We start from the raw sequence: 23,544 nt of genomic DNA, 5'->3' as shown, positions 1-23,544 counted from the left end.
TCAAAAAACATTTGAAGAAACCTTTTTATTATTTATCTGGAGTGTAGACGGACTAAAAACATTTTTACAAAGCAATGTTTTGATTCGTACAAGCTTTCTCAGATATATTTCAAATGATAAAGTAAAGTAAAGTGGTAGTTTATTATTTTAAACAAATGTACATAAAAATATAAGTATTCATAGTAAATTTAACAAATAATAATAATAATAATAATAATAATAATAATAATAATAACAATAATAATAATAATACTTAACTACTTAACTATACGTTCCCAGAACGACAAAGAATACAAAATTTGTAGTATACATCTAGCTGAAGTTCAGATACATGTTTTTAAATTTTTTCAGGCCATCATTGAAAAGACTTTTTTGCATAGTCGTTCTGGTTAATTGAATATCGAAGTTGTTTTTAGATCGGATATTATAGGCATGTTTCATGCACCTTGGAATTAAATATTCCTGTAAGTATGGGGGTAGCAATTGCTGTCGAATTTTGAAAATTAATACAATGTTAGATGTTTTAATGATCTGGGACATAGAGAGCCAACTAAGCGATTCAGGCATAAGACGAACAGGACTGTATCGGGAACAAGATAAAATAGTTCGCATTGCTTTGCTTTCCTTTGTACGTCTGACTTGTTACAAGATATTAGAAGTGAATTGCAATAAGCAAAATGTGGGTATACTATAGTATTGAATATAAGAAGTCGAGTCCAGTGGCTAAGATTTTGAGAGCCTCTTCTGAAAAAACCTTGTCAATCTTTGCACACATGAAATCAACACGCTTGGAGAAATTAAGTTGCGAATCAAGCATTACGCCTAGATATTTCATTTGATTAGTATGCTCCACTGGCTGATTATCAATGTAGATTGGATAATTACTTTCCAGGAATAGTTTGCAGTTGTATTTAGTACCAAATATCATGTATTTAGTCTTAGTTGCGTTTAATTTTAATTTAAAGCCAGTTGTGCAAAAGGCTGAGTTCGAAATTTATTGTTTCAGCAAGTTGATTGCAATTTTTTCCGGATACTGATAGAAGTGTGTCTTCCGCGAAAAGACTCACAAAAGAATTTTTTCAATGTCATTAATGTACAACACGAATAGTAGAGGCCCTAGAACACTACCTTGGGGTACGCCTATCTGGCTGCTAATCTCCCGTGATGTCAGCGTTCGGCTGAAAAAAAAATCTGTCTTCGTCAATTTTAGGCTTTGGCTTCTTTTATAACTCTTCTTTTATAACTTCTTTCTTTCTCTTATAACTCCCCCTTTGTCAACGCAATGACTATTGACAACTTTTCAGGAACAAATGGTTCATGACAGTTCAAGGTACGTTATGATTAGAAAGATATTAACTCATATTTTTCGCAAAAATACTTTTATTTCACCTTTTGAAAAAAATGCCATGTTTTAAAAGATGATTGTTGATGTGTTGATGTTTTAATATATGATTGTTGTGTCTGTCATATTGAAACAAAATATAGTTTAGTTTGATTTTACCACGCACATCTGCGGAAAGCGGAAAGCTCGCATTATATTAACCGACATCTAAAAGAAGTCCAAATAGTATAAATATCAAAACTGGAAGTATTGCGAAGATCTGCAGGACGCAGTGGTGTTATTTTGGTATAGAGCAGACTTTCCCGTGAGTTTTCGGATAAAAAGGAAAGGAGGTTGGGGGCAAACCTCCGTCAAATTCGGATTAAGATTAACCGGGACCCCGGCCGGTTACGGTTTAATTATAACCGACGCCGGAGGGTAATTAGGCGCGAAGCGCCCTTTGAAACCAAAACGGAATTGCTTCCAAAAATCATTTACGGAAGTTCGGACGTGGGCTGATGGTTCTCAGACGCGATTTTTTTGTGTTCCGGGACGATTGCTTCTTCCCACTGCTACGGCCGGATCGTTAGTCTCGCCCTTACCGGTGTCGAAACGTAATTAGTGGCCATTTAGCGGTCCAAATTGCAATTTGCGGCCGACTACAAATGCCAACCGACCGAAAACCGCAATTGTTTCTGGCTATTTGGCTATTGTTTGTAGCTTAAACGGATTCGAAGGAGAGTGTAACATTTATGAATGAACCAAGGATGCTAGCCTCTGCTCGCGATAACTTTCAAACAGTCCAATAACACCCTTCCAGGTATATTTTTTGAAACAATTTTATTATATTAATATTATCATTTTCTTTCTTATCCAAATCAATGCTCTGATGGCTCTGATATCGAGACTGGAATACCTAATATAATAAATTCCAATATACCATCTAGTGTCCAAGACTGGCATTAGACATCTTAGATGTGACAAAAAAAAGCGGTATGTTACTTGTTAAAAATGGCAGTAGAATCTTATCATTTAGGACCTGCATCCCATTCGAACGCAAAGACAAGGTATGAAACGAAAACCTATGGCCCAAAGGAAGACTCGTTAACCCGATATTATTTCCCGAGAAGTAATAACAATATAAACATTAAGGATGACCAGCTTAAAATTGCCTGTCCTTCGGGGACTATGAAGTAGTAAATTCTTTTAGCAGGACGGACCATACCCGTGGAGGGGTTGGCATTATTGCTAACAAGACTTGATCAGTATCCAAAGTGCAATATGATATAGGTATTGAGAAAACTTTTGAACTGTGTGTAGTGTTCAATGTAACGCAAAATCCGAAATTATTACTCTCTGCTGTAGATATAGGTTTCTTATTCCAACTAATTCTATAACTTTGGCAGAGAAACTATCACAAATGCTGGAAAAATATATAACAGCAAAATATGCTATCAAAAGGAGTCGACGACAACACAGTTGCACTTTTAAATATTTTCCTTCGAACGATATCGCAGCCAACCCGAATCGGTAAAATAAAGGCAACGTGTATAGATAACATATTTTCACATTTTAATTTTCTACCAGTAAAAATAAGCAGCTCGTCAATGTCGGACCATAGTTATAATATGACCAAAAATATAGTGCATTTATTGCCTCTGTGGTTGAGCAATCCATGAGGCGCTTCCCCCGGGTGGCGGATAGGGGAGCCCAGGCTCTCACGGGCCTGGGTGGTTGGGAATAAGGAGGCATGAGGAGGTAAAAATCCAATAGGGCTGACAAATAACCAATCGTGGACCAGCTCACCCTGCCCAGCTGTCGTGTCGTGACTAAGGTCCTGCACAGGGTATAACGGTGCCAACTGGCTTGTAGTCGATTGATAAAGCAGGCGTCGGGTGCCGGCTCGACGAGTGGGCACGCGACGCGGGGGGTTTGAGCTTCACCACTCGGACCAAGAGGAGTAAACCTCCATAAAAATCCTAAATCCTACGGTGGGAGGTCGAGCCTAGGGGATGCATGGCTGGATAGAAGATCAGTCTCTACCGATCCCATTCCCGAGGCACCGGGCGCACCTCGGGGAAAGAAGTCTTACCGCTGCATGCGGGGCTCTGCAGAGGTGGATCGTTTGTTTCCCTAGCTACTCGTGGGACCTTTATGGAACCAGAAATGAAATGTGTAAAGGAGAAGGAGGAGGGGCCCCAGGGGGCAGGGGCATCCTCAGGAAGGCCCCCTCCAAGGCCGATCTGAACAGGATCTCCAGGTCGCCAGCGGGGTGGAGGGCTCGGTACAAACCGGGAACATCACCTCGATAACACACCGCCCCAGACATAGGAGTGGGGCGGAAAAAAGGAGGGCGAAGAAGAAGAGACTCGCGGTGACGGTTTCGGAACCGCAGACGGGCTCTCTTCCGGCGCCCAGGAATCCTGCCACGCCGTCAACGGAGGGCTCAATAGGGGGCACACCGGAAACGGCAGGCGGGAAGCGGAAAAAAAAATGGGAGAGACCACCCAGGTTGGGCACCTGCCGGGGGTCGGCGGCCGACACGCGGCCCGGCGAAAGCTGGGCCCGGGAAAGGCCGACCGTCCCGGGGGGGCTCTGAGAGGGGGCTCGGTCCTATGCACAAGCGGCTGCGGGTGAGCCTGAACTGGTGGTGGGCTTCAGGGGACAGGAAACTGACCTGTCTTCCGAGGACCTACTGCGGTTCATAGGGTCTCTTAACCTCCACATAAGCATGTATATCATGCAGGGGGGGCAATACACACCTCCCCGGATACGCTCGGTTAGGCTGTGGAGGAGCCACATCCTGATCAAGATGATGGATGAAGAAACCAGGGAGTGGTTTCGCAGGGAGCTGATCAACGTCAGGCCCTGGGGGCTCGCAAACCTGGTGAAAGTCGATCCGGAAGGATTGAGACTTAGAAGGGCGGCGATTTGGATTCCGGGCCTGGGGGCGAGTGTCTCGAACGAGGCACTAGTCCGCTGCCTGGCAGCTCAGAATGGCCTAGATGGCCGTGCCTGGAGGGTCTGGCAGAGGACGGAGGATGCAAGGGGCATAAGGTTGGTGGTGGGCGTGGACGAGAAATCGGCAACCGCCATCACGGCTAAGGGCTGACTTCTCTTCTGCCTGGCGACTCAGGTGAAAGTGAACGTGGCGGCGCCACGAAGAGGGCTGGTCCATGGAGGTTGGGGGGCTCACACGAAGAGGGCTGGTCCATGGAGGTTGGGGGGCCTGTCGGAGAGGCGGCGCCCACGGCTTCTGTGGAGGAGACCTCCGGAGGGCCCTCCGAGGAAGCGACAACCGAGGAGGTATCTCGGATGGAAGTTGACCTTGGAATCCCATCAGGGTCCACCAGTCAGGAAGCGGAAGCGGTGGGAGGTGCTACCTCGGGCTCGGATTCGGGCTGAGGCTAGCATCGTGACCCGCAGGTGGTATTCCCTTAATAACATCTTCACGGGGATATTACAGATTAACCTGCAACACAGCAGGGCTGCAACGGTCCACTTATGCAGGAAAATTTCGGAGGGCGGTACATCCATTGTACTGATCCAAGAGCCCTGGATTGTAAAATCAAGGGTTAGGGGCTTATCTCTGGGAGGATCGATGCTGCATAGTGTCGACTCCTTAGAGGGTGGTCCCAGGGCCTATATACTAACCATGGGACTGGAGGCCTTTTTCCTAAGGGACAAGGCGTCCAGGGACTTGGTTCCAATTCTGGTCAGATCCCCCACTCGGGACGGCGTAAGGGAGGTAGTAGTCGCCTCTGCGTACTTTCCAGGCGACCGCAGCTGTGCTCCGCAGGAGATCAGTGACTTAGTCTCCTACCGTGAGGAGGCGAATCTTCCTCTTTTGATTGGCTGCGACAGCAATGCTCACCACGTTTTGTGGGGCAGCGCGGCAACGAATAGAAGGAGGGGAGACCTCATGGAGTTCATGGCCTCGGCAGGGCTGCAGGTGGCCAACAGAGGGGTAGAACCCACGTTTTTCACAACGGGTCGGAGTTCGGTAATAGACTTAACACTTTGTACCAGGGCTCTGTTCCCGGAAATAACTGGGTGATGTGTCTGTGGGGAGGACCCTATGTCGGACCATAGATACATCACCTTTGGGTTGGAGATGGGTGTTCGGGAACCCGTTAGATTTAGGAACCCCCGGGCAACAAACTGGGAACTCTATAGAGAGGAGCTCGCTTGGTGCCTAGGGGGCTTACCAAGGAAACACCGGACAATGGAGGAGATTGACGAGGCCGCCGACCGAGTCAGCTCCGCTATGATGCGGGCGTTCGAGAATAGCTGCCCTGAGACAGAGGCGCATAGGGCGGGGAGGACTCCTTGGTGGAGCTCTTCCCTGGAGCGTCTCAGGAGGAAAGTGCGGAGGCTGTTCAATACAGCGAGGAGCAGCAGCCAAGGTGCGGACTGAGATCTCTATAGGGAGATCCGCAGACAGTACAAAAAAGAACTACGGGCATCACAGAGGAGGGCCTGGAGGGGGTACTGCGATGGAGTAATGAATACCCCGGAAACGGCTTAGAGTACTCTGAAGTGACCCTGCGGGAAGACTGGGAGTGGTCCGCAGGACCGGCGGTGGCTACACAGCGGGACCAGCGGACACACTACAACAGTTGCTGAACACGAACCTCCCAGGGTCCGCTGATCCGGACACAGGGGGGAATATTGAAGCCGGGGGTCGTCTTGGATGCGACTACGCCACGGCAAGGAGGGTGGTTACCCATAGTAGGTTGAGGTGGGCTATTGACAGCTTTGGCCACTTCAAGTTGGCGAGCGGGGATGGAGTATTTCCGGCTCTGCTGCAAAGGGACGGAGGTCTCCTGACCAGCCCGCTGATGGACCTGTTCAGGGCCTCCATTGCGAGGGGGTACGTGCCCGAGCTGTGGAGACACAGCAGGGTAGTGTTCATTCCCAAAGTAGGGAAGAGTGACTACACGGACCCGAAGTCGTACCGGCCCGTTTGCCTCACCAGCTGCATTATGAAGACTCTGGAGAGACTGGTGGACCGGTATCTGAGGGACTGGGTGGAGCTGGAGGCCCCTTTAGAGCCAGCTCAGCATGCGTACCGAAATGGCGGGTCTGTGGGCTCAGCTCTTCACCATCTGACTTCCAGGTTGGAGGAGGGTATGGGCTCGGGACGGCTGTCGGTGGGCTTTCAATAACACGGCCCTGTACTCGATCTGCCGTTTAAAATTTGATTAAGCGATAATGCTGCGGGGTATTTTCGAATCAGTAGAAGCGTTTATTTTAACATCAGGTGATATGTATGTACCATTCTTAAGAGTTTAATCTAAATTGCAATATGTTCATATATTTTACTGAGGTATTTGACTGTGATCCTTCTAGTAAGTACATGTTTATGTACCTGATTCTCGAGCTTTGACCCTGCGAGGTTGTTTTCGCTGGCTAGTTGAAACGGTAAGGGTAAGTACCCGTACTCTACTTATCTTACAGATGAGTTTGAAAATAATCATTTTTGTCTTGTGTGCCTGTCGATTAACAACATTCTTCTTCTTATATTTTTGTGTCTTATACATATTTCTTCGATTTGTAAACAACACAGAACAATACAGATAAATATTTATTAGAATTTCACAATTAAACTTTTTTTGAAGATTCCTGTTTTTTAACACTTTAAAATGTGTAGACCGAAGAATGAAGCGGTTGTTCCCCTGTTAGAAGAAGACATGGAAAACAACGCAGAATTTGAAGAAGAAGTGGAGATGGTAGTAAAACTTAATGACAATTTAGAAGACGAACTACCTCAGCAAATAAAAAAACGGATCCATTTGTCTTCGGATGCTAAACAAATTGTTTTGAATGTTCACAATTTTATAAGAAACTTAGAAGGGGAAGTAGGAGCACCAATAAAAACAAGTGACATGCCCCAAGTTCCGAAGTCAACTGCAAGAAAATTGTTGCAAATCGAATAGTCGCACGAAATATTTAACGATTGGTTTGAAACTAAGCTATTGCCAAATACTGTTATTGTGTGTCGTATCATTTAGCAAAAATTAGAAAAATTTCAAATACGTCGTCAAATAAAGAAGAAACTAAAGAATTTCTGCACGAAAATGATTTATATTTTGAAGAGAGCTACACGAAAAAACAACTTCTACAATTATTAAAAATAAAACATTTTAATAAACTACAAAATCGATTCGACCAGACAACAAAACGAACATGAAATGTTAAGATTACCCCTGTATCATTGTATATTTAACCCGATTGAGATGATTCGGTACAATCGGTACAAAGCTGGTCTAACAGTGAAAAACGAGTAATAAAAGAAGAAAATATTTATCTAGAACGATTAGTAGTGGAGTTGATCATTGAACTAAGTGACTACAGTAGCGACAGTGACGATTTTTGAAGTGAATATTTAATATTTTGTATATTAATAATGATACTATGTAGAAATGTAATGAAAAAGAAAGTAATAAATTGTTACTTTGTACTAATTTTTTTATGTACATGTTCCAGGGATTGCTCGGTGAAAAAGATTGAAAACATACTTATATACCGCTTGTTAGTGTAGGTAGATAAATTCCTAGAACAGTCCTGGAATGGTTACGGGCAAGGGTCCGCTCAGCAGAGTGTTCTATAAGGCGCTGCGGTTTTGGAGTAATAAACAGTAGACAAAGTTAATCACGGGATCGGTTGAAAAAAAAATCACCAGGTATTCATAACATACCAGGAAACATATTTCTGGTCCAAGTCTACCATGCAGATAATACCATCCGTGTTCGGTCATTTTCAATAATGATTTGTCTATTAATTTAATAAGCGAAGTAGATTAAAGCAATCTTCTTACTAGTACAAATAATTTAGATAAAAATTTTGATCATTTTCATGAAAAATTTAGTGAAAGCTTGTATTCCCCCTATGTCGTGGACACAAAAGTAAATGAACAAAAAACAATTTTCTAATGAACTAAGAGAATTAGTTAAATTAACCCGAGAAATGTCAACGACTTATAAACTTTACAGAGGTACAGCTTATAAAGCCCGATACCTTGCAATAAAAAAGTACTACAAAAAGAAACTAGCGATAAACAAGGAAACCATTAATAACATAGCTTAATAAAGAGTGTTGGAATATTATTAATGAAAACCGAAATAAAACCAAAAAAAAATGTTATAAAGGAAATCATAAATGAGAATGGTGAAAAACTTATGAACGTTAAAGCAATCTGTGAAGTTTTTAGAAGTCATTTTTTCAATTTATATAGGCATAACATATTGATAGACGAGTATGAAAGTATTTCTTTAAAAGCAATTTCAAACCTGCGGTCTTTCTACCCCACTCCAAACGAAGTCTTTTTAGTCATTAACAAAGTATGTAAAAAAAAATCACCAGGTATTGATAACATACCAGGAAACATACTGATAAAAGTGTCAGAACATGTGAGCCATCCACTAATTTTCCTAAAAAAACAGAGTTTCGTCGAAGGTACCAAAGAAATTAAAGTGTTCTAAGATTGTTTCAATTTATAAACATAATGGTGAGAGAACCAATTTAAAAAACTATTGACCACTGTCTTTACAATGTCAGTTTGGTCAGTTTTTCAATTTTGTCACAACCCGCGTTGAAATAATTATTTGGAAAATTTTCAGTTACTCGCAAACCAAAATGGCTTTCGTATGAAGAAATCAACTAGTACTGCTCTCGATCAAGTCATTACCCACATCTATAATTCATTGAATAAAAGGGAGTAATCGTCGAGTTATTTTTTGATCTTAGTAGAGCATTTGATAACGTCGATCATGACTTGCTCCTAAGGAAGCTAGAATATATGGGCATAAGTGGTCCCGCTTCTGATTGGCTGCGTTCGTATCTATAACAACGCACACATCAGTTTGAGATCGATGGTATTCGCTTTACCGTCCGCTTTGTTAATAAAGGTACACCTCAAGGCTCTTGTTTATTACCTACAATGTTTAATATGTTTATCAAGAATCTGCTTCTAAACCATGTCCTGAAATAACAAATAAAAGTGCTCAGTAGGTCAGTGTGATGACAGGGTGGTGCAGCGATAATGGATTAACTGAACTCCGGTAAAAACAGTGGCCATGAAAGTAGTACCAAAGAATTTTACAGTGGATAGCAGTGTTTTGACACGAGTGGAGAATAAATCAATTAAAAATGTATCAAGTACAAAATTTTTATATCTATAGACCAAAAAATGACATGGACCAGTCATATAGAAAATATAAGATCTAAACTAAGCTCATCCTGCTTCTTACTTAAATATATCAAAAATATTGTTCCTACAAAGATTTTTAACATTAACATCATTATATACTCTACATACTTAATTAAACATACATAATTAAATGTAATCACAAAATTGCAAAGATCGGCAAGAGCTTACGCAATGAAAAAGTTAAATTACCACTGTTTAAAAAAAAACTAAAATTACTATTAATAGCTAAATGTTACTATGCAGTAGATGAATTCTATATCGACCTCGATAAATTTTAATTTTAAGATCTGTTTATTAAATATATTGTTTAATTTTTGTATTTATACTAATATTTGTTAGGTGAATGCCTTCATTTGTTATGCATATATTTGTTGGTTTACATTTTATTTATACTTAAAATATATCATAAAATGACGTGCATATAATGTACAATCTATGTATCATCATATCATAATCGGAATCAAAAGACTCACTTTAATTAATATTCTACTTTTGTGCAATTGCTGGTATAAATACTCATCCGCAATTAGACCTTGGTTATTATTACTCTTCATTCTTAATACTAATATTTAGCAACTATGACAACGGCGCTGTTTGCCGCACCAATTTGCATATACGGGTTATAGGTAAGATGGTTAGAAAATGGTGATTGAATGAAAAGGCAGCTTGATGCATGGTTACTATTTGGAATAGGACCATATCGAGAACTTTTTTTTTTATTTTTCCACATTACTTTCATCTTCCCTTGTAAATATTTATAATGTCTCATCTCTAAATGTATAATATTGAGCTTCGAGCTAATACTTTTGTCACATAATTTAAAAAGTCAAAAGTGATAGAAAGAGTACTACTTTTTTTGTATGAAATAATATATTATTTACAAATCTTCGTTTCGTCTACTTCAGCAGGATTGATTTCAATTAACCACTGAAGAAGTCAACCGAATGATTGGCGAAACGTCAGCAAAATTAATTAATAAACAAAAGAACGCAGAAGATTTGTAAATAATGTGAATTATACAATATAAATTACACTCTTTTTTCTTTAATCTCCTTTTAGACGATTTTAGAGAGAATACTTACTACACTAATTCTTTATTTCCGGCCTACTAGATTTTTAAAGTTAAATAAATCCGTAACAGACACTTCATCGCTTCTAAGTGAAGATGGGTATCTAATTTAATTTCTTGGTTTTTAGATGTTCACATTTAATACCGATATGAAAGAAAAAAATGTGTGCTACTTAAGCAGATGTGCATTGAAAATGGCGCCATCTCGTTGTATTTCAAGCAACCGCTACGAAACACAAGGACAGTATAAAGTATAAAGAGTGAAGAACGAAGGAGGGCGTAAGATAATTTTATATGGACAATTTTATTGTTCAGGAATTGCCCGATCCAGAAACGAACAAGAAGGCAGCTCGTCTACGCAATACCAAAACTAACTGACACGATTGCTTAAGCGGGCATTGTAATGGGTAAGTTCAATTTAGGCCACGAATATAGGTCGGGATAATCCCTATTAATTCGAAAACGAATTGGCGAGACAGAATCCAGCATGACTTGATGCGGATTTATCGGCATGTTTGAGTTTCGTCCCGGATGGTGGTGTACAATGGAATTGATTTAAACGATAGTAAAGCGAGGTCTTTCCAAATTTGTATTTTCCAATCATTTTGCTTAGCTACAAAATATCGAAAGATAAAAACTAAAGCTCTTAGTACTATCATCCACAATGACAAACATTCACTAATTGTAAGAGATTCTGAATCAGATAATTCCCAGATGTATACTATGGTCTCATCTGGTACAACTATGCCACATGGCTGATGTTAGCCAGATGAGTTTATAAACTGAGTTTTTATCATCTCGCTATCCACAGCTGTAGTTATACAGGGTGCGGCAAAAAGGTAGGCAGGATTTCAAATAGCGGTTGTTCGGTTTCTAAAACCGGCAACACTGTGTACGCACTAACGTTGAGTGCATCGTGCTTTCGTTGTCGAGGAATTTGTTAGAAATGGGGAATCTGTAATAGCGACGCAGCGGGCCTTTCGTAATCAGTTTGATGTTCGTCGGCATGGCTCGGATGGAAGAACAATTCGTCGGTGGGTTTTACACTTCAGGGAAACAGGTTCTATGCTTAACCGAAAATCTACTGGCCAACCAAGGACAGTAAGAACACCGGAAAATGTAAAGGCGTTCAGCTCGTAAGAATGCAGCTGCTTTTGGAATTCCCGATAGAAGCGTTCGAAGAATTTTACACAACTCACTCCAAAGACATTCGTAAAAAATGATGGTAGTGTAGGAATTAAGCGCAAGAGATTTTGAAACCCGTACAAATTTATGAAGGGATATTCTTCAAAACATTTCCAGAGGCGCTGTATTCATGTCTAGCGAAAAAGCTCACTTTCACCTCTCGGGTACCGTAAATAAGCAAAATTTCCGTTATTGGTCAGCAAATAGTCCACAGGAACTTCATGAGCGACCACTTCACAGTCCAAAAGTCACCGTCTGGTGTGCAATCTCGGAATTCGGCGTGTGGGGTCCTTACTTTTTCGAAGAAGATGGAATAACGGTAACAATCAACGGAGATCGATATTTTGATATGCTTAACAATTTCCTGCGTCCAAAAGTGAACGAGTTGAACAACGATCAAACAGAACATCTTTGGTTCCAGCAGGATGGTGCTACATCGCACACAACGCGACGTTCATTAAATCTTCTTCAAGAAATGTTCCTAAACAAAGTGGTGTCTTTAGGGGGTGATCTTGGCTAGTGGCCACGTTCGCCTGATTTGTCGCCTTGCGACTTTTTTCTTTGGGGTTACCTGAAAGCGAGAGTTTTCACACATCGTCCGCGGACTTTGGAAGAATTAAAGCCAGCCATAAGACAAGAAATTGCCTCAATTCCCCAAGAAATGATCCATCAGGTAATGATGCGCTTCCGCGAGAACCTACAAGAGTGCATCAACAATAATGGCCGTCATTTAAAAGACATCATTTTTAAAAAATAATGTTCCTAAATGGCATAAAATGTACAAATAATTAAAAAAAAATGTTAGCTTTATGTAGTTTGGTTTTTATTAACATCCCAAATAATACCTATCATTTTACCGCACCCTGTAATTTCGATATTTAATATATCTTCTACGACAGATTTAATTTTATCATAACCAATGCAGGCCTCGACGACTACATGGCGATTAAATAGTATCATCTTCAAACATTAAATTCTATGAAAGCAAATTTGGATAATTGCAACGTAAATTCTGAAAGTCAAAGTTTCGGTTTCATAAACTTCCATTTTCAAATCACACTATCGGTCTCAATGCACGAGGCAGTTCTGGTTCAGATCCCGACGCCGATAAGAGAAACTAAAATCTACAAATCTTTTCCTAGAGAACGTGTTCTAAATTCCGGGCGTCCGACAAGATGGATTCCGTCCGTGTAAAAAATAAAAAAGAATGCTTGCGCCGAAACGAACGGCAAACGATCACGAGTTTCGCAAGAAAAATATGTTTACCGAGAGCTTTTCTAGCCGAATTATTCGAGGCGAAGGAAAATGGAGCCGAATAAATGGTCACTTTACCGAATTAATTCAAGTATACATTTTCTGAACAGAAACCTCCTGAAAGGTCCGTTTCTAACTTTGAAATCACCCTGTATATTTTCAGTATACGTATTATTGGTACAACTTTATGATTTTAGAGTAAAAGTAGTCGGCTCATATATTCAAGAAGTCATTTTGGGTAGTTTTTATTGTTGGAATCTGCAAGAAGTGAGATGGTCGAAAAGCTGTTGTAGCATCGGACACGGCTGAGACATGAAGTACGGATAAAATTATACGTGATAAATAAACATAATTTTAAGGTTATGACCAACGATTTTTAGAGGAATATTTAATTTAAAACTTATTTAAATGATTTATCTTATTAAGTTGACATTTTATTACTTCTTCAAATCCGTAGGTAAATATGCAGAATTATTTTATGTATATTCAAGTTACTGGAAAAAGATATCTGAGATATACAAGAACAAATCAGGAAAGGTTCATTTTAAGGAAGGGACAACCAGGAACACTTGGAGGACCAAATGCAAGACCGACATGTGTATGAGAGAACAATACTAGTAGGATTGGGTATATTGCACCGTACCACTGGTACCATATAGGTATTATAAAATTTCGATTACGTCAATGTAATGCTAGAAATTTATTTAGAAGGTGCTCTAGTAGGTCACTTCAACTAAGCCCGTACCTCTATGTAGAGGTGGAGGCGATCGAATATTCCTGTAGAACTAGAAGATTTGGCTAGAATTCTGGGAGCAAGCGAGTGACCTAGATATTTATATGGTTATACAGTGTGGCACTACAATTTGGCATCAACCAATTTTCTCGCAAGCCCAGGAGACAGGGATATTTCGGTGGGGATATTATCTAAATTGTCGGTCAAATATGGGCATAAAGTTTAGATTTTTTCAGGGATTAGTAAGTATTTTATATTATTATTATGCGGTAAACGTTAAACGTCATTTGACTCACGAGTTTATTTGACACGAGCGGAGCGAGTTTTTAATAAACGAGTGAGTTAAAAAGTTTATCGAACGTGTTGCATACTATACTGTTTCTACGACCTTTAGTTTTTGGTTACATTTTCGCAAAACAACACGAATATATTCACTGACGTGACCGCCAGAATTGACAAACGTCAAAAATCAAAGCTTGGGAAATATCTCCGAAAACATCCGATTGCTCCCAAACCCGTGCGGTAAAATCCCGGAAATGTCCGAAGTGGCTCTGATTCATGGGAAACGAAACTGACGTGGTAAAGTGACGCTTCCCGCACGCTAGTTAGGGGTCCTTAAGAGTGTGTTACCATAAGCTTCACTCGCAAGTGGCTGGAACAAGTTGCACAGTAAATCTAGTCAGCTCATAATCGGTATCGATCTCATCATCTATTGCTTTAAAAAATCAGTTTTCACTTATCTATAACTTCTCATTTCTATAACGAAGCTTAAGGAATGTTAAATGAGTGATACACCGCGAAAACTTGAAATTTTGCTGTTAATCATTAATCAAACTTGCTGATGTTTCGCCAATCATCAGTTTCGGTTATTGCTAATTCGTATTCGGATTATACCTAAACTATATCTAACATAGACTGTCAAATTGCAAGACCGAGCTTTATCGAGCTCCCGCGCGAAACGAGACCCTCCGAGCCTTTCCGAAATGAGACCGAACGCCGTTCGGGATTTTCGATACTTCCGAAGATTCCCATTTCAAATTAACCAGCGAAAAGTGCATTAGAACAGGCAACAACTATACTACTGCTGCCATCAACTTTTTTGGGAACATTTTGGGAACAGAAGCATCACGTCCTTCATCTGTTTCGAAGATTCTGATTTAGAAAACTAGGTACCCATAAGAATAAATGTTGGTAATGTAACAAAACTTAATCCGGTCTACCAATTTTACAGTACAGTGATAATTAGAATCCCTATATAAAGAGAATACACACAATATACGTATATATGTGAACGTTAATGCTGTTTTTAAAAATAAATTGTCAAATCCGGTGGCATCTGCAGTATACGGGAAAGAGTTTTGGTCTCTTAAATTCCTAACTGAGTATTAAAATGAATTAAATGATAATAAACGTTGTTCCTGCAAGGATTTTTTCCAACAACAATTAGGGAGTTAACTGAGAATGTAACGAAATATACAAAACTTAATGCGGTCTACCAATTTTACATAACATTTAAAAATAATTCGGTCGCATCTGTAGTATGCGGGAAACAGATTTGGTTTTCTTAGTTTTGGGAATTTCGAACTGAATATTAAAATGACTTAAATGAAAGCACTACAGCACTTTTTCCAAGTAGTATAAAGGTTTCAAGTAGTTTATGTAGTGTATTACATAGTATGTGTTTTAAATCCCCAAGTTTGTGAGTAACATGATTTTTTCGTTTAAGATTGTAAATAAAGTGAGTACCGGAATTCTGTATTTTTGATCATTTATATTTATTTAAAATATCTAAAGCAGGGCCCATAGATAAGATCACACTTAATTTATATGGTTTAGTGCTCCTTTTTTAACTTCTTCCGATCATATTCTAATTAATCCACCACAAAACGACATCGACATGTAAATGAGAGTATGAACTCGTACTCAAATTTTGTTCGGTCTAACAGACCGAGGCTATTCAACAATATACCGTTTTTGCGAGATATTCCGTATTTAACTTTGGTAAATTATTATGAAGGTCTAACCGCAGACCTACCTCGCTTGGACTTTTCTTTGTAACCTTCAATACATAGATTTTCAATTCGACAATTACGTTCCAGAACCGTACTTCGGTACTGACTGGCGGAGTTTATGTTAGATATTTATTTAAAAAAAATTATTTTACATCAAAATAATCACTATCGTCGCTGAACTCATTTCACACATTAATAATTACTTGTGGCACTAGTCGACTTCTCTAAACATCTGTAAACAACTTTGAATCCACATTATACTTCTTATCAAACGTTCCCGGTCTAACAACTTCCAACAACTGCTTCTTTGTTTAGGAATTTTTAAAGCACATATAATTTTCAAGCAAAAAACTTTGAATGACTTGTTTAGTGGATGAATTCGGTATTTTTTCCGCTTGTACAGAATGATAGCTGCCGTTGTCCATCACGACATCACTGTTTGGTGGAATATTGGGAAGCAATTTTTCAGAATAGCATTTTTCAAAGATGTCTGCTGTCATTTTTTTGGGGTAGCCAACTGTTGACATCTTTTGCAAGAAGCAACAAAGCGTTAGCTACCCACCCAGCTTCAATCCATCCTTTCTTGACGGTATCGTGTTTTGACGTATCTTGTCCTTCATTCCCAAATTCTTCTTGATTCCATCAAAACTTGTCTCTTATTGATGGTATTGTAATAAAACCAATTCTTGGTAGGAACGCACCCAAAGTCTCTAGGTAACAGTCATTGTTCCAAAATACTACGAAACTCTTCATATCAAGTTTTAATTGTTAAAATAATATTCTTCTGAAACGCATGGTATATCAACCGTTTCACTATTCCTGCGTGGTGCATGTCAAGTGGATTTTTTGGGACCCCACGATTTTCCGCGTCTTTCCTTCTTGGACACCATTCACAACTAAGTGACGTACTGTGGCATACGGTGTTTTAGTCATCTCGGACGTTAATTTTATGACTCCACTTTTCCCAGATGTCGAATTCGGAAACAGAAACACATTTAAAATTATAATTTTGGCAGTAACTCTTTAATTCAGTCTGATAAGAAATAAATTGTAATAAAATGTATATGGTACCTCAATAAAAATGGCACACAGTAAGTTGGTGATCACTAATTAGAAACACAAGACGGAATAGAAATAACTCCAAAGCTTCGACGGCTGTTTCATAAAACTGACCCCCACAAATCAACCAATAGCAAACTGGAAAAGCTTCCATTAAAAATCAATTATTTACATAAGATTTTGTTTGTATTGCTTCCAAGGCAGAGTCATTATGTTAAACCCTAAAATTGGAAATCGGTTTAAACTTTCTAATGTGCTTTAGACATAGAAGATTAACCTATCTAATGGGCAAATTCAATTTTAAATCGAGCTACTTCAAGTAGGTTCTGTTTTAGGAAGATTTATAGAAGCAGACTAATATAAATCAATATAACAGTTTAATCAAAGAAAATTTCCCTACTCTTAAAATACAACAGTCTGCACGGCACAGTTCTTGTCGGCTAACATCTTAAATACGGCCCTCACTTGTGGTATACATGCTGAAAAGAATGGTCCCTTCCGCTTTACAACAGGCCGGTCTTAAACTCATTCGGAAGTCAAAATCATAAAGGTTGTAAAAACGGTATGTTGTTGTTGTGCGAACTAAACAGCAAAATAAATAAGAACTAAAAGTTCAGATTTTCACGAAATTATATATTTTGACATGACAATTGTTTCGACAACACCGTGTCTTTATCACATGTAATATTTACAAACTACATACCAAACATCTTACGAATAAGGAAATCTTTTTACTTACATTTTTAATACAAAATAATTTTTGCCACATTGCATTTTATTTTATTTTTTTAAATATAATTAAATATAAATTAATAATGCATAATAATAATAAACTCAAAAATATGTATTTAAAACTACCTTAGTACCAAAAAATTTTTATTTCAATTTTAATTTTCTTTTACCAGAACAAATTATTATATTCAACATAAAAATCTTATATTCAACAATTTAGTCACGAGCGGAGCGCAGCGGAGCGAGTGTCTAAAAAAACATAAGATTAAAATATATTTAATTAAGGGATGTTTCCATTTACATCTCATTTTCAGTTTTATTTAATTTTATTAAATATAAATTAATTAAATATAAAAATATTATTTCAAACAGTTTAATCACGACCGGAGCGCAGTAGAGCGAGTATTTAAAAAAAATGATAAATTGACTGTTTATATAAAAATATAATTTCTTTGTGAAAACAATCTATTTACGAAAGTGTTCTCTCTATGAAGACGGTCCATATACAAAGACGGTCCGTATACGAAGGCGGTCCGTATAGAGAGGCGATCTGTATATGGAGGCGGTCTGTATATGGAGGCGGTCTGTATGCGGAGGCGGTCTATATATGGAGGCGGTCTGTATATGTACATTTGATGAATGAATGAGTGATTGACATTTGATAAAGACACGGGGTAGTCGAAACAATTGTCATGTCAAAATATATAATTTCGTGAAAATCTGAACTTTTAATTCTTATTTATTTTGATAAATGGATTTTCATCAAGTAAAAGCCTCAGTTCAACTATAGAGCATTTTAAAATATAAATTGGACGCTTATTTCACAGTACAAACAAAATTATTAACCCTTATGTTTATAACCCCTATGCGTCTTCGATCTACTTAAATGAATGTGGAATTTTTTTCTTATTTCGTTTATAGATGTTGCGGAGAGTAATATAAACTTTTGTTTTTTTGTGTACTTACTCTGTGACCAAACATTCTATCTAGGTGTTTACATTCCTCAACAGCTGGAAATTTAATGCAGTTTATAGATATATCTTAAACTCATTCGGATGTCAAAATTATAAAAGATTGTAAAAACGGTATATTGTTGCGCGAACTAAAGAGTATTTTAAAATATAAATTGAACACTTATTTCACAGTACAAACAAAATTATTAACCCTTATGTTTATAACCATGTGCGTCTTCGATCTACTTAAATGCATGTAGATTTGTTTCCTTGTTCTTTTGTAGATGTTGTTGTGTACTTAGTCGGAAAGATTCTATCTAGGTTTTTATATTCCTCAACAGCTGCAGTTTATAAATATATCCACGTTTTGAGCGGTTTAATTCTTCCAAAGCGGGCTTAGTTCTAAGCCATAATTAATTGAGTATTTAGATACGGATTCCACTTATCTTGAATGTCATTATTAGACCTGTTACAGTTACATAAGATACAAAGTAACTAATACCAAATCAGTGGGCCGTAGTACGTCATCCATCCGGCGAACGATGCGCTTCGCGTATTGTCAGTCCTTTCTGTTTTACCGTTCTTGACCAAAGTCTCCAACTACTTACCATTGCCGGATCTCCTTTTCCGTAACTGAAAAAAAAGCAAACATGAGTTAATAGCACACCCGTGGCGACTAACTTAACAATTAAGAACGCAGGCTGGATAAATTTCCAGAAATTTATTACGCTTTTGACATTCACATAGTACGTCACGAATACAATTAGTCGCATTCGCCGCAACTGCAGGTTAGGCGGTCGCATACTTCCTCCCAGTCGATCTTGCGGACGGGCGGGCTTAAACGGTGGATGAGTTCCCTGCCGTGTTTACCGACTACTGCCCCCGCCAACAACCCCGCGAACAACGATCCGTAATCGTACCACCGGAATTTCGCCATATCAAATAATTTGCAAGTCAAAGTATCATCCGTACGCGTCGATAAAATTTTGAAGCTACTCGTCTCCGGAGCATTCGCAAACGCAAAAGTCGTCGGTTTTCTCGCAATCTTCTTCGTAATTTCTCGGCACGAATTCCTCGTCTCCTACCTCGCGACTCACTTGTTTGAAACGACCGAGGATCGCCCTGCCGTGTCTGGCGACGAAAGACCCCGCTACCGCCCCCAAAATAAAACACCCGACGTCGAAAACTATTTTGACCATAATTTACAAAAGAATACCCGGTCGACAGTGACAGTGACAAATACAAAAATAAATAACTCGTATTGCTAAAGATGGAAACTCCGCGTTATAAATGTATTGCCATCTCCCGGCTTGGCGCGAAGTGCTAGGCGAAATTAATAGAATCTCCGCTTAACATTTTCGCAATACCTCTAAGTCCGAAAGACTGGTAGTTTTAGTACCGTGACATCCGGTCAATTCCAAAAATTCACAGATTCAATGAATTTAAACGTACATTTGTGAACCCTCGAACTGTTTGTTTTGTTTCAACGTGAAGAACAACCAACGTAAAATTAGAAGCTGCAAAAAATAGTTTCAATATTCACTAAACAAACTTCATTAATTTCATTATTAATCATTAATTAATTTATTCAAATGATACTCTGTAATGATAGTGAATAATTAATTCAAATTTTTTTTGCAACACGACTCCTTAAAAATAAAACATATTCAGGATAAGACACCTCATAAAAAAACATTAAAAAAAAAGCAATGTAACCTAATCTTTGATCAAATTTAAAAACAAATTAAAATAATAATATAGCCGATATTTAGAAAAACCATTGTATTTCAATTTCACTTTCAGACCATTATTATTAAATAAAAACGCTTCATCTTTTATTCGCTTAAGTGGTCAAAAGGACATATACTGATTTCTTTCATTATTTTTGACATAAAACAAGAGATATTTCATACCTAATTTTCTTATGGACTTTATTATGCCTCATCTTATGTTACAGCATATTTTTCTATTTCTGTGAACTAATTATTACCACAAAATTTCCACTATTTATCTCCACCACTATCGTTCTACCAATTACCAGTAACTAGGTTCATTTCCCCCAAAATTTCGACTAATTAATTACCAGGACTGGGTACGCTATATCACGACAATGAAATACCTTGCGAAAAAATTGTGTGGCGAATTAATTTCATTATTAATCATTAATTAATTTATTCAAATGATATTCTGTAATGATAGTGAACCTCTTCACGAAGGATGTTAGGTAATAAGGTGTTACTACATGAAGGTATTCTTTCAATACACTGGCACTAACAGTTCTGTCTGAACTTGACTAAAAATATTTCAATAAACAAAATATGCACACAAAACTAATTATTAAAAACACAACACAATTATCGATGCCCTATAAATATTACAACAGAAATGATCAGTTAACAAATAAAGGTAGGCAGCCAGTTCTTATTTAACCTTAAACTAAACTTTTTTTTTTTTCATAAAACTATTTATTACGAATGTGTGAGTGGCAAAAACCCCTTTTTACCGTCTAGTTAAGTCTCTTTGGAGATATTCAAAGTCATTTCCGAAAATATTCGAACAAACCAGAGTACTTTACTTTCAGAGGTTGAATTAAGAACAATAAAATGTGGTTACCAAAGCAAAGCGTGTTTTCAAAACATATTTTTTTCCAAATTAACGTTTACCTAATATTGTACCTAGTTCCCGTTACTGAATCACCAGACATAAATAGTTTTTTTTATCAGAATTCGACCGAACAAAATATCAATTCGACATTAGGGTGGAATTCAGATTCTCTCATTCTCTCAGGAAAAGTAATAGCAACAAGTGCGGTAAACGGCATTTGACTCACGAGTATATTTGACACAAGCGCAACAAGTATTTAATAAACGAGTGAGTTAAAAAGCTTACCAACGTTTTTTACATTTTCCCAAAACAATAAGAATACGATTGCTCCCAAACCCGTGCGGTAAAATCCCGGAATTGTCCGAAGTGGCTCGGATTCGTGCCAAGCGAAACTGACGTGGTAAAGTGACGCTTCCCGCACGCTAGATCGGTGTGTAATTTTCCAGACGGGAGTAGAAAAAAATAATTAATTCAATTTTTTTTGCAAAACGACTTCTTAAAAAATAAAACATATTCAGGATAAGACACCTCATAAAAAAAACATTAAAAAAAAAGCAATGTAACCTAATCTTTGATCAAATTTAAAAACAAATTAAAATAATAATATAGCCGATATTTAGAAAAACCATTGTATTTCAATTTTTGCTTTCAGACCATTATTTTTAAATAAAAACGCTTCATCTTTTATTCGCTTAAGTGGTCAAAAAGACATATACTGATTTCTTTCATTATTTTTGACATAAAACAAGAGATATTTCATACCTAATTTTCTTATGGACTTTATTATTCCTCATCTTATGTTACAGCATATTTTTCTAATTCTATGAACTATTTATTACCAGAAAATTTCCACTATTTATCTCCACCACTATCGTTCTACCAATTACCAGTAACTAAGTTCATTTCCCCCAAAATTTCGACTAATTAATTACCAGGACTGGGTACGCTATATCATGTCAATGAAATACCTCGCGAAAAAATTGTGTGGCGAATTTTTGAAAGCAATAAATATACTGTATAGTGTGATATTTACGAAAATTGTCGCATCGACTTCACGCTGGAGACGGCCCGAACTCAAAATAAAGGCACGCGTAGATAACATAACTTTCAGGGAGGAAAAGAAATGACGCGAAAGGGTGCACGTTACATATTCATGTATGCAAATCATTCGATATAACAAATAGGGAAGGGGGTGTGCTTTTCCAGGGGTCGGTTGTCCTTCGATTGATTTTTTTTCTAATCTCGAGACGTATCCCCGATGCCCCAGATAAAACCGGCAGCGTTTACGTGTATTTACATAATAAATTGTTCGAGGCGAGCAAGTGTGTGCACGCAAATTCAGGTTGCGACCAGCCGGCAGCTAATAAGGTCGTTAATAATTTAGCGTTGATCGATTAACTATTCACTGACCTCAGTTTATGGGCACAAAAACGTTCCCGTTATTAAGTTTACCGTCTATTTATAATGCAACCCGCGACGGGAATCGCAAATGGCGAGTGACGTCTTAAAAACGTCCTTTGTAAGTCTGCATTTGTCAAAGTCATGTGAGGGAGTAAGCCTTCCACCAATACTTCTGTCAAAAATTATAGAAGAAGATAATACTCAAATGTTACAGTTGCGAATTTTTTTAGAAATATTCATATCATTCATATGTAGTATGACAGCCTTCTGTCCCGTACTCCACGATGTTCTGTGGAAGTCCGATGTCTTTTAAATTTTTGGAGACGATTCTGTCCGCCGAAATTACAAATGGGTAGATAAACACTTTATTGAGCTGCCAAATATTTTTCAATTCCACTGCCAAATTTTCGTATTTTTGTATTTTTTCTGCTTCAGTTTTACTGATATCGTGGGAGAGTGGAACAGCGATATCAATTATGAGGGCATTTTTCTTTTCTTGTCTATAAGAACGATATCGGGTTTATTGTAGTCCACTGTTCTATCTGTTGTAATAGGTCTATCCCAGTACAGTATAGCTCTGCCATGTTCGAGTACAGCCGAGGGCTGGTATTTATAATTACTATATTATTTATTGTTATTATTATTATAAGGCAGGATGTGAAGTATTAGCACATAAGGCTTACCTCGACAGACACAACCAAGTCGCTAAAATAGTCCACCAAGAGATCAGAGTGCAGTACATAGGACTAAAAGATACGGTACCGTACTACCTGTATGAGCCCCCAACCCTTTGCGAAAACGAGAGCACAAAAGTATACTGGAATAAACCCATTTCCACGGATCGCCATATACCAAACAACATCCCGGGTATAGTCTTGAAATTAAAAGATAAAAAAAAAGCTTTCATCATAGACCATTGCCTAGCAACATATCGATGAAATATACTGAGAAAATCAATAAATACTTGCCACTAGCGGATGAAATAAAAAAAATGTGGAGGCTACAGTCA

The 23,544-nt window shown here is 38.3% G+C and overlaps 1 protein-coding gene across 1 annotated transcript in view; it reads right to left on the bottom strand.

Moving 5' to 3' along the window:
• LOC132697795 (frequenin-1) overlaps window positions 1-23,544 on the bottom strand; it is a 92,291-nt gene that overhangs the window by 29,931 nt on the left and 38,816 nt on the right. The window contains exon 2 of the mRNA XM_060663448.1: window positions 19,139-19,163. Coding sequence (XP_060519431.1) covers window positions 19,139-19,163 — 25 coding nt within the window. The remainder of the gene's footprint in view (window positions 1-19,138; window positions 19,164-23,544) is intronic.

Source organism: Cylas formicarius, unplaced genomic scaffold (assembly GCF_029955315.1).
Source record: "Cylas formicarius isolate icCylForm1 unplaced genomic scaffold, icCylForm1.1 PGA_scaffold_2__14_contigs__length_35257938, whole genome shotgun sequence".
Lineage (NCBI taxonomy): Eukaryota > Metazoa > Arthropoda > Insecta > Coleoptera > Brentidae > Cylas > Cylas formicarius.
The sequence above is the reverse complement of the archived record's forward strand: the minus strand, read 5'-3'. Positions and strand labels throughout refer to the sequence as shown.